This window comes from Myotis brandtii, unplaced genomic scaffold, assembly GCF_000412655.1.
Source record: "Myotis brandtii unplaced genomic scaffold, ASM41265v1 scaffold465, whole genome shotgun sequence".
Classification (NCBI taxonomy): domain Eukaryota; kingdom Metazoa; phylum Chordata; class Mammalia; order Chiroptera; family Vespertilionidae; genus Myotis; species Myotis brandtii.
This window is the reverse complement of record NW_005367775.1, coordinates 828,805-841,019: the sequence shown is the minus strand read 5'-3', so window position 1 is coordinate 841,019 and position 12,215 is coordinate 828,805. Positions and strand designations below refer to the sequence as shown.

The 12,215-nt window shown below is 42.3% G+C and overlaps 1 protein-coding gene across 1 annotated transcript in view; it reads right to left on the bottom strand.

Annotated features, from left to right (window-relative positions):
- The window catches only part of SUGCT (succinyl-CoA:glutarate-CoA transferase), a 602,125-nt gene extending 596,217 nt beyond the window's left edge, over positions 1-5,908 (bottom strand). Inside the window, exons 1-2 of the mRNA XM_014547166.1 lie at positions 5,824-5,908; positions 5,121-5,194 (exon numbers count right to left, since the gene is read on the bottom strand). Coding sequence (XP_014402652.1) covers positions 5,121-5,169 — 49 coding nt within the window. The 5' untranslated portion in view covers positions 5,170-5,194; positions 5,824-5,908. The remainder of the gene's footprint in view (positions 1-5,120; positions 5,195-5,823) is intronic.
- Between the last annotated feature and the right edge of the window lie 6,307 nt (positions 5,909-12,215).

Sequence of the window (12,215 nt, the reverse complement as noted above, 5' to 3'; positions counted from 1 at the left end):
TCACGAACCTCCCAAAAAGAATTTGCGAATATATGTTCAAGCTTAAATTCCAATCTCATTTTAATGATATAATTAATCAAACAGTCCATTAGACGTTACTGAAATTGACCAAGAAAAATAGACACAGCCCTTTGGAATTCAGAAAAAAAAAGAAAGAGAGGTAAATAATAGACTCAATTATTTAATTTTTTATAGTTTGAGGGTCCCAATATATTTAAAAATTCAGATGGTCTTAATTGATATTTTAGCACATTCATTCATTGAGCAAATACTTATTGGCCCCTGCGATGTCACAGACACTGCTCTCTGGAGAGTACACACCGCAGTGAACAAAAAACCAAGATCCCTACCTTCACATCCCCACCTACTGAGGACAGTCCTGGAATATCAGCAGCATTATTTGCTGCCATACACAGTCCATTGTCACTCATTTAGGTTACCCGCCTGGCCCTGCAGGCATATAGTTTACACTCCCTGACTGACTCTCAAAAAAGAAAAAATATATATACTTGAACTTGATATACTCTTTGATTACACAAATAAAAATAATCTAAGTCAGCAAACTACAACCAACTTTTTTTTAATGAAAGAACTGGACACAAAAAGTGACTAGTTCTCTACTGAAATTTGAAAATACTGCCAAGTCATTTTCCTTCATATTTGTGTTGAATAACTATTTTGAAAACCCAAAACAATTAAGTATATATAATATGCACACTAAAATGTATTGGGCAAAAGAAAGAGATCAATCAGTCAGAAAAAGAATGATGAGCACATGCTGGGAATGAAGCTTGATAGCAAATGTATGGCTATGAGACATAATAAAGGCCCAGACAAAGGAAGGTGTCCCCCACCTTGGGAAGGTAAAAGCACAAAGGGAAAATAGGCCTAAGTAAATAAAAAATAACAATTCCTACAATTTCTAAAATTAATATAGATACAAATATTTCATCTACTGATACACTGAAATAGCAAGAGAAATTAGATCAGATGCTCTTATCTAAAATGGAAGACCCAGTGGTTGAAATTAGAAAGTGCTGTGGTATTGAAATTGATAGCAATGTGGAAATTAGAAGTTTTATGGAACCTGGAAAATAGGTTTAGCTAGAAAGTAAACATTTTTCAGCATGTATCCAGCAAAGACTAAGAGCAGTAAACATCAATGGCTGGGTAAATAAAGTATTAGCTCTGGAAAGCAGAATTTACCAGGTTCTTCTACCACCTGGAGGGAGCCTGATAAACAAAGTCAGATAAATGTAATCCTATGTAATAAAGAGCTAATATGCTAATTAGACCGGATGGCGACTGTGAAACAACCTTCAGGAACGACCTTCCGGAACAACCAGTGAGCGGGGCTGTGGGGCCACGGGGCCGTGAGGCAGCCAGGCTGCCAGGGCCAAGGCAGCCAGGGCTGAGAGTGCCAAGTCCCTTGCACGAATTTTGTGCATTAGGCCTTTAGTAATATATAATACTAGTGGATTCACACACATTGAAAGGAAATTAATTAGAATTCCTGGGGCAGCGCCACAGCTCAAAGGGAGTCTGCGGAGTGAGGGAGGGTGGGGGAGGGGAGAAAAAAGAAAGAAAACTCACACTCGAGTCTTCCAGCTCACTGCACTGGCTCTGGTGCAGGGACTAATGCAGGCGGTCCCGGGTGGTGGCTGTCGGAGCAGGACTGGGTGAGACAGATGGGCCAGACACACCCTGGAGCCAACCTCCCATGGTCCCTCCCCAGCCTGCCACACCTGGGGCGGCACAGCAGCTAGGAGGGTGTCTGCGGAGTGAGCAAGATCTCTCTGGCAGGTGGGGTTCTCTCGGCCTGGCCTGTGGGGGTCAGGCCAAAACCGATCCTCTGACATCCCCCAGGGGGATCCAGAGTGGGAGAGGGCACTCTGCAAAGTTGCTATTGAATAGGGTGTGGAACGCAAACACAAGTGTGCAGTAAACCAGATTCAGGGCTCACAGTGCCCCAGCAACAACATAACCCATGGCTGGAGGTGAGGGTTCTCTCGGCCTGGCCTGTGGGGGTCAGGCCAAAATGGGTTCTTCGACATCCCCCAAGGCAGTGGTCGGCAAACTGTGGCTAGGCAAACCAAGGCCCTCGAGCCACATGGGTGGTGGCTGTCGGAGCAGGACTGGGTGAGACAGATGGGCCAGACACACCCTGGAGCCAACCTCCCATCGTCCCTCCCCAGCCTGCCGCACCTGGGGCGGCACAGATGGCGACTGTGAAACAACCTTCAGGAACGACCTTCCAGAACAACCAGTGAGCGGGGCTGTGGGGCCGCGGGGCCGTGAGGCAGCCAGGCTGCCAGGGTCAAGGCAGCCAGGGCTGAGAGTGTCAAGTCCCTTGCACGAATTTTGTGCATTAGGCCTTTAGTAATATATAATACTAGTGGATTCACACACATTGAAAGGAAATTAATTAGAATTCCCGGGGCAGCGCCACAGCTCAAAGGGTGTCTGCGGAGTGAGGGAGGGTGGGGGAGGGGAGAAAAAAGAAAGAAAACTCATGCTTGGGTCTTCCAGCTCACTGCACTGGCTCTGGTGCAGAGACTAATGCAGGCGGTCCCGGGTGGTGGCTGTCGGAGCAGGACTGGGTGAGACAGATGAGCCAGACACACCCTGGAGCCAACCTCCCATGGTCCCTCCCCAGCCTGCCACACCTGGGGCGGCACCGCAGCTAGGAGGGTGTCTGCGGAGTGAGCAAGATCTCTCTGGCAGGTGGGGTTCTCTCGGCCTGGCCTGTGGGGGTCAGGCCAAAACCGATCCTCTGACATCCCCCAGGGGGATCCAGAGTGGGAGAGGGCACTCTGCAAAGTTGCTATTGAATAGGATATGGAACGCAAACGCAAGTGTGCAGTAAACCAGATTCAGGGCCCACAGTGCCCCAGCAACAAAATAACCCATGGCTAAAGGTGGAATCGCACGGCCCTGCAAGAAATCGGGCTCCCTCCTCTCTGGTTCCGGGGTGCGTCACCTGAGAACTACTGCTGTCAAGTCACCGCAGCTCAGCAGCTCCTGCATTGAGTGTCTGCCCCCTGGTGGTGAGTGTGCATCATAGGTACTGGCCAGTCGGACAGTTACTTAGCCTTTTATATATATAGAGAGAGTCCCCATGCTGATCAGAGAATCTTCTGCTAACTGCTTTGGCTCCTAAGTAGATGTATTTAGCAAAAAGTTGAATCTTCCAAATCGAGTATTCTACTTTATACCATTTTATCACTATGGTTAATTAATAAGCTGATATAATTATAAAATTAGTCCCTTGTCTTATAGATACATGTGTGCAATTCAAAACTAGACCATTTTCACTGATTTGGGAATTCTGTTTCAAATCTATAATGATTAGATCTTGAAGAATAAGTAATAATGCTAATTTTTGAAACCTTCCCAGAAAAGCTTTTTATAGGATGACTAGAGGTCCAGTGCACAAAATTCGTGCACTGGGGGGGCAGGGGGTGTCCCTCAGCCCAGCCTGCACCCTCTCCAATCTGGGACCCCTCAGGGGATGTCCAACTGCCAACTGCCCACAGGGATCGGGCCTAAACCAGCAGTCGGACATCCCTCTCACAATACAGGACTGCTGGCTCCCAACCGCTCGCCTGCCGGTCTGCCTGATTGCGCCTAACTACTTCTGCCTGCCAGCCCGATCACCCCTAACCACTCCCCTGCCAGCCTGATCGACGCCAAACTGCTCCCCTGCTGGCCAATCGCCCCAAACTGCCCTCCCCTGCAGGCCTGGTTCCCCACAACTGCCCTCCCCTGCTGGCCATCTTGTGGCTGTGGGTGCTGCCATCTTTGAGGGTGGGGCAGTCGATTAGCATATTCCCTCCTTATTGGCTGTGGGTGCCACCATCTTTGAGGGTGGGCAGTCAATTAGCATATTCCCTTCTAATTGGCTGTGGGCACTGCCAACTTTGAGGGTAGGGCAGTCAATTAGCATATTCCCTCCTTATTGGCTGTGGGCGCCACCATCTTTGCAACAGCGTGAGGGTCAATTAGCATATTCCTTCTTTATTAGATAGGATGTAGAGGACATAGAGAACACAGACTCTGCTCTGAGCTCTTGTTGGAGGAAAGGGCACACAACGTGACACTTTTCTAAGTGTCAATAATAGCATGAACTGAACACCAAAATGCTAAGAAGGTACCAAATAAAAGTGAGAATTCTATACACAAAAAACATTTATTTGATGGACAAAGGGGAAAAAAAGAACCAGAAAGATGTCAGATGAGAAACATAAAAACAAAGCTTAGGTGTTTTCTCTAAAAATCTTTAAAATTATAAAATGGAAAAGTGTTTCTTTTATTAAAAATAGAAAAAAAAAATGACTTAGGTTAGGGTATTTGGGTTTCTTTTTTCCGGGACTTTGGTTTCTTTTTCATCCCACAGGAGGGCGTGTGGCCAGGATCAGTCCAATCTCAGTCTCAACAGTAAGGCTTGTGTGGGCCTAAGCAGAGCCAGAACCAGACCTGAGTGCCTGGATATTCCTTCTTAGCTGTGTGACCTTGGATGAATTGCTTTATCTCTCTGTGTCTCTGACTTCTCATTCATAAACTAGGAATAATAACATGAGCCCATAAGGGTAATGTAAAGATTAAATAAATTAATATAGGCAAAGTGCTTATATATGTGTGCTTGGCACTCTGGTAAGTGTTGTTGGCATCTCAGTTTCCACCAGAGGCTTTCACATGTGTGTGAAAGACCTGGCTTAGGCCTTAATCTGTGGAGCCTGGCTAGCGTGGCTCAGTGGTTGAGTGCTGACCTATGAACCAGGAGGTCACAGTTCAATTCCCAGTCAGGACACACGCCCGGGGTTTGGGCTCAATCCCCAGTGTGGGGTGTGCAGGAGGCAGCTAACCAATGATTCTCTCTCATCATTGATGTTTCTATCTCTCTCTCCCTCTCCCCTCCTCTCTGAAATCAATAAAAATATTTTTAAAAGAATAAAAAGAGATGATTAGGCTAGGTCCAGAAGAAAATAAGGAATGGAGAAGAGAAAATCATTTCATTTCAATTCTTTCTTCATCCCATATGCAGGTACGTGGACATTTTTTAAACTATTAAAAATACTTATTCATTTGTTTTTATGTTTTAAAGGTAGCAATAATTTTACCTGGTCTTTCCACTTTTATAACTTCTGCTCCAAGATCTCCTAAATTCATCGTAGCAAAAGGTCCTGCCAATACTCTACAATGTTAAACAATGATATATAAATTACCACCTTAAAGATTTTTATATTAATTTTCTTAATAGTCCATCAACACAGACAAGCTTATATAATGATAGCAAGAATTAAAATTGATAAAACTGTCCAAAATGTAATTTGGCCATATGTATCAAGAGTTTTAAAAAGTATATTCCCTTGGATGTAGTAATTCTACTTCCAGAATTCTATCCTAAGGAAGAAGTTAAAAGATTACTGAGACAAAGATTTATGTAATAAATACCTTATAATAGTGAAATATTGGGGGATGATTAATTTTGTGACAACTATATAATAAAATATTGTATATTTTTATTGAATTTTGAATGACAGGAAAACATTAAAAATATAACATTATATTTAAAATATGGGTAAAACTATCATTTCAATATGGTTCAAATATTTGTTTTTAAAAATATATTTAAATATGCAGATTGGAAAGAAATGCATAAGTATTATACTAATTGTCGTTTAGAATGATAAAATTACAGGAATTTTTTTCTTTCCAAAATTTTGATACTAAGCATATAAGCACCCTCTTATAATATAAAAGATGAATATTTTTTGAGAAGTTAAAACTCAACCACCAAAAAACAGATAGGCCAATACAAACCTTGTTAGATCCAGAACTTTTATACCCTCCAATGGCTTCACATTGTCAGTATCTGCCAAAACACAGAAAACACTTGAAGAGTATTGATTACTAATTTTCAGGAGAAAGAATCAAGAATTCTTCACACTGTGTATTGAGCAATTTCTATTACTACCAAAAGAAAATGTTTTTCTTTTACTCTATTTCCACTTTATATGTAACACGGAAATCTTGACCTGATCCAATTAAGTCAATTTGTAAAAATTAAAACCTCCAATCCCAGATTATTCACAATTAATTAAGTCACCAGCTACACTTGCAATAGTTTGAAAAATAAAAAGTAAGAAGTGGAGAGATATATAAGCTGAGCAAAGAGGAATTTTAGGGCACTGAAAATACTCTATATGATGCTATAATGTTAGATACGTAACTATACATTTTTCCAAGCCCGAAGAATGTACATCACCAAGAGTGAACCCTAATATAAAGTATGGACTTTGGGTGATTATGATGTGTCAATGTAGGTTCATCAATCGTAACAAAAGTACCCTCTGGAGGAGGCTGTGCATGTGTGGGGGTAGGGAATATATGGGAAATATCTGTAACTCCCTCTCAATTTTCCTGTGAACCTGAAACTGCTCTAAAAATATACAGCCTTTTAAAAACAAATAAAAAGTAAACTAAACAGCCCTAGCTGGTTTGGCTCAGTGGATAGAGCGTCAGCCTGCGGACTGAAGGGTCCCAGGTTGGATTCTGGTCAAGGGCACATGTCCAGGTTGCAGACTTGGTCCCCGATGAGGGGGCATGGGGGAAGCAGCTGATCAATGATTCTCTCTCTCCCTCTCCCTTCCTCTCTGAAATCAATAAAAATATATTTTTTAAAAAATAAAAGTAAACTAAACAAGAAAAAAGTACTAACAAAAAAATAACAATAAAGACCTCTGCATATTTGTTCTACATTTAAGACAGGAAGAAAAAATGATTTTTTAAAGTTTATTAAACAATTTACAATCATCTGTGTATTTCCTTCTTCTTTTAGCTTTCGCTTTAAAAATAAGAAGACAGCCCTGGACAGTGTGGCTCAGTTGGTTGATGCATCATCCCATGCACTGAAAGATGCCAGGTTTGATTCCCAGTCAGGGCACACACCTGGTTTGCAGGTTCAATCCCCTTAGCTGGCCCCAGTCGTGTGTGGGGGGCAAGCGATTGATGTTTCTCTCTTTCATTAATGTTTCTCTCTCTCTTTTCCTCTTTCTCTTAAAAAAATCAATTAAAAAACATGTCCTCGGTAAGGATTAAAAAAGAAAAGGAGATAGGTTGGCAATTATCTCAGTAATTCACTGCATATCTAACATCAACATTAAGTCACAAAATCAAATTACAGTCAAATGGCTTACAAAGTTCAGATCAGGCTGAACTTAGGAAGAAAAATGATTAAACTAATTGGTTCAATACATTTTTTCTAAAATCCTCACCCGAGGATATGTTTTTATTGATTGATTGAGAGAGAGAGAGAGAGAGAGAGAGAGAGATATCAAACCACCAATCTAGGTATATGCCCTAACCAGGAATCAAACCCACACCATTTTGGTGTACCAGACAATGCTCCAATTAACTGAGCCACTCAGCCAGGGATGTTCGATACATTTTTTTAATGGACTTCATTAGTTCCTGTGGCACTAAGTGGGCTGGGAGAGAGGCCTGTTGGAGTGGGTACATCACAGCTACTGCCATGCACAGAAAATTCTGACATTTCCAGAGCTTTTTGGAACCAGGCGTGATTTTCACTTTCCCTTAAGGTGGAGTATATTTTCACAAGCATTATTTGGATTCTTTGAATCATTCATCTTCAACGGAGAAATGAAAAGGAAAACTATACAAAGACAACATCAGAAAGATGCTCCCGTTTTCTGGGCAGACCACTCCAAGATTCTAATGAGAACTCTGAGCACATAGTGAAAGAGAACACTTATCTCTGTGAGCGACTTAGAGTGCTGATTACTTCGTGAACATTCAAGGAATGGCTTTTGAACTAAAGCAAACAGCAGAACCAGACATTCCAAAAGAGGTCTGAAGAAATGGGAAATTGCCAACATACCACAGAGTTGATCCTATGCTATGTTAATCTATATATATAAAAACCTAAGCAACTGTTAGGACCGAATGACCAGAACGACCGGTCGACCAGTCGCTATGATGCACACTGACCATCAGGGGACAGACGCTCAACACAGGAGCTGCCCCCTAGTGGTCAGTGCGCTCCCACAGCCAACCTCCCACAGCCGGCCAGCAGTGTTGGCAGCTGGCGTCTGTTGCTTCCGTGCTGGCTGGCGACCGTCACCTTTAGCCCTGGGCTGGGACAGGGAACCGGGGTTGGGTGGTGGTGGATCCCTTTCCCATGGGGGCCAAAGGCCAGCTCCCTCCTCAGAGCTGGCAGCCAACCTCCCGCGCCCCATCCCTCCCCGTGGCCAGCAGGCCCCAATTGGCCTGGCCCTGATTGGCCCTGATCGCCGGCCAGGCCTAGGGACCCCACCTATGCCGAATTCGTGCACCAGGCCTCTAGTACTGAAATGTTTGCCCAAGAATTTACCCTTGTATCTATCTCTCCTCTAAGCTCTAATTTATGTTCCTTCCTTCTCATTATGTACTTTTTCCCAACATCATTTGCTAAAATCCTACCCCTGCTTCAAGTCTCCATTAAATTGCCAGTTCTCAATGAATTTATTTCTTATTTTCTAACTGGGTATTATTTCTGTGACCTTAACTCACAGATGTTGTTGTTGTTGTTGTCCTTAAGACATTCACTTTATTCAGCTTTGGATTCTTATTATTTATACAGTATTTATCTCCTATCCATTTTGTACTTTTGCACTGATGATCACTAAGCTTTATACATACTAAGTACTCTATAAATAGTTCTTTAATTGAAATCAATTAACCCAAGGCAAAAACAATTTTATTTTTTCCATCATCATTTATCCCCCATACCCTCTTCCCCTTCGTAATCACCACACTGTTGTCTATGTCCATGAGTACTTTCTCTGTTTTCTTTTTTGCTCAATCCCCCTCCCCTCCCCACCATTACCCCTCCACCACCCCTTTACTCCCACCCCTGCCCCAGAGCTATCTGCCTGCTCTCTATCTATGAGATTGTTTTTGTTTTGCTTGTTAGTTCAGTATGTCCATTAAATTCCACATGAGTGAAATCATATGGTACTTGTCTTTCTCTCACTGGCTTATTTCACTTAGCATAATGTTCTCCAGGTCCATCCACGCTCTCCCAAAAGGAGAAATTTTCTTCCTTTTTACAGCAGAGTAGTATACCATTGTGTAAATGTACCACAGCTTTTTTTATCCACTCATCTACTGATGGACCCTTGGGCTGCTTCCAAATTTTGGCTATTGTTAATAATGCTACAATGGGTGCATATATTCGTTTGAATTAGTATTTCAGGTTTCTTCAGATAAATTCCCAAAAGTGGAATTGCTGGGTCATAAGGCAGTTCCATTTTTAATTTTTTGAGGTAACTCCATACTGCTTTCCACAGTAGCTACACCAGTCTGTATTCTCACCAACAGTGAACAAGGGTTGTCTTTACCACATCCTCGCCAACACTTCTTTGTTTATTTATTGATGATAATCATTCTGACAGGTGTGAGATGATATCTCATTGTGGTTTTAATTTGCATCTCTCCGATGGTTAGTGACAGTGAGCACCCTTTCATATGTCTATTGGCTATCTACATGTCCTCTTTGGAGAAGTGTCTATTCAGGTTCTTTATACATTTAAAAATTAGATTGTTTGGGGGGTTTTTTGGTGTTCAGTTTTGTAAGTTCTTTATAAAGTTCAGATATTAACCTTTAATCAGATGTACTGACGAATATGTTCTCCCATTCAGTGGGTTGTCTTTTCATTTTGTTGATGGTTTCCTTTGCTGTGGAAAACTTTTTTAGTTTAATGTAGTCCCATTTGTTTATTTTCCTTTTTGTTTCTCTTGCCCTAGGAAATATATCAGAAAAAAATATTGCTACAAGAAATATCCAAGACTTTACTGCCTATGTTTTCTCCTAGGATTTTTATGGTTTTGAATCTAACATTCAAGTCTTGAGTCCATTTTGAGTTTATTCTTGTGTTTGGTGTAAGAAGGTGGTCTAGTTTTGCTGTTTTACATGCATCTGTCCAATTGTCCCAACACCATTTACTGGAGAGACTATCTTTACCACATTGCATGTTTTTCCCTCCTTGGTCAAATATTAATGTGGCTATAAAGGCATGGGTTTATTTCTGGGCTCTCTATTCTGTTTCACTGATCTATATGTCTGTTTTTATGCCAGTACCACACTGTTTTGATTACTATGGCTTTGTAGTATAGTTACATATCTGGTAGCGTGATTCCTCCAACTTTGTTCTTCTTTCTCAAGATCGCTGTTACTATTTGGAGTCTTTTGTGTTTCCATGTAACTTTTTGTTCTAGTTCTGTGAAATACATCATTGGCATTTTGATAGGAATGGCACTGAATCTGTAGATTGCTTTGGGTAGTAAGGACATTTTAATGATGTTAATTCTATCTATGAACATGGTATATGCTTTCACTTATTTGTATCTTCTTCAATTTCTTGTTTCAGTGTCTTATAATTTTCCAAGTACCAGTCATTTCTATCCTTGGTTAAATGTATCCCTAGGTATTTTATTCTTTTTGAAGCAATTGTGAATAGAATTGTTTTATTAGTTTCCCTTTCTGATAATTCATTATTGGTGTATAAAAACGCAATTGATTTCTAGATATTTATTTTGTATCCTGCTACTTTACTGAATTTACTTATAAGTTCTAGTAGGTTTTTTTTATGGAACCTTTAGGGTTTTCTATATACAGTATCATGTCATCTGCAAATAATAAGTTTTACTGCTTCCTTTCCAACATGGATGCCTTTTATTTCTTCTTCTGGCCTGATTGTTGTGGCTAGGACTTCCAGTACTATGCTCAAATAAACTCAAAAAATATTATTTAAATGTTTCTTACGTTAACACTCTAGGCTAGGCATGTTGCAAAACAGAGTGAGGAGTGGCAGCTGCAAGAACATGTATAGGCTGAAAAGCACAGGCTATCCATGAGGCAAAGAATGAATGAGTTTAAGTTCTTTTGTGGTAGGTGGTTAGACACACATGGGCAGAGCAAGGATGATGGGGCAGGTACAGAGGTCCCAGGGGGGGTAGCCGGGGGTACCTAGCAAAGGACAATTCTAGGGTAGCACCTCGTTCCCAGAGTGACCATTGCCCCCTAGCATATCACTGGTCATATGGTTTAGACTCCCTGACCTTTCTTCCCTTGAGATAACTAGGCCTCAGTTGTATTTCAGCTTCGAGCTCAGAAAAGCAGCAAAACCAGACAAGCAATGCCACACGGACCTCAGGACCAACTACACTGAATAATGACTCCCTGCCCTGGCGCCCAGCAATCAATCAGTGGAGACCCTGACCCCGAAAGGATACACCTGGAAAGCTGTTGAACAGTCTATTGAGATCTTCCCCTGGGACCTCCCCTAAAAGCTCTACCCTTAAAACCCACAGGACAGGGGACCCACTGCCTCTCCTTCCCTGGAGCAGACCATTGCCTCCACCTTCTCCCTCCACCTCACCATCCCCCAGCTGCCAGGCTCATTACCTTTACCCTCCTTCCTTCTAAGCTCCAGGGGCCCTTTCTTTGCCTCTATAACTGAAGCGTATTTCTTCCATGAATTACTTCTTCCACCTCTGTGATTTTATAAAGGTTATCGTATAGTTTGTGTCTTGAGTCTTGCCTCTGAATTCTTTCTTAGCCAGAACTCAAGGACCCAGGTTGCTGAACCCAGGTCCAGGGACCCCAGGAGTCTAACACCTGGTGACATTCCCGCTGCCAACACTTGAAGACTGTTTCCTACAAGCTGGTTTCAAGGTTCAGTGACTACAACCCCAAAATCTGAAGGAGTAAAGAACGTTCTACACAACTGTGGCAAATTTAAATTTCGAATCCTAAACAAATTCCGGGACAGCTGTCTGATACAAAGGCGTATTTTATTATACATTAGGTGTCGTTCTTGATTTATCACATTTTTCTTTGTAACTAAAAGTCTGTGAAACAATAATTGAGCGCGTTGGCCAAATTTTGTTCTTTGAAAATCAGTCCTGCTTCCTAGCCACCTCCCTCGCCTGCTAATCCAAAAGAGGGTGTAAAGTCCGGCAGTTGTTTGCAGAGACTCTCCCAGTTAAAGATGCACCCTGCACCCCGTTCTGAAATACCGGTGCACATTGTTAACGTTATTTAAAGGAGAAGGAGAGAGAGGGGGTGGCCGAGGGTGAGACTCCCGCCCACTAGGACGGAGCGGGGGGCGGACCCGCAGCAGCAAGCTCCCAGCCCCGGGCCGCACGCAGGG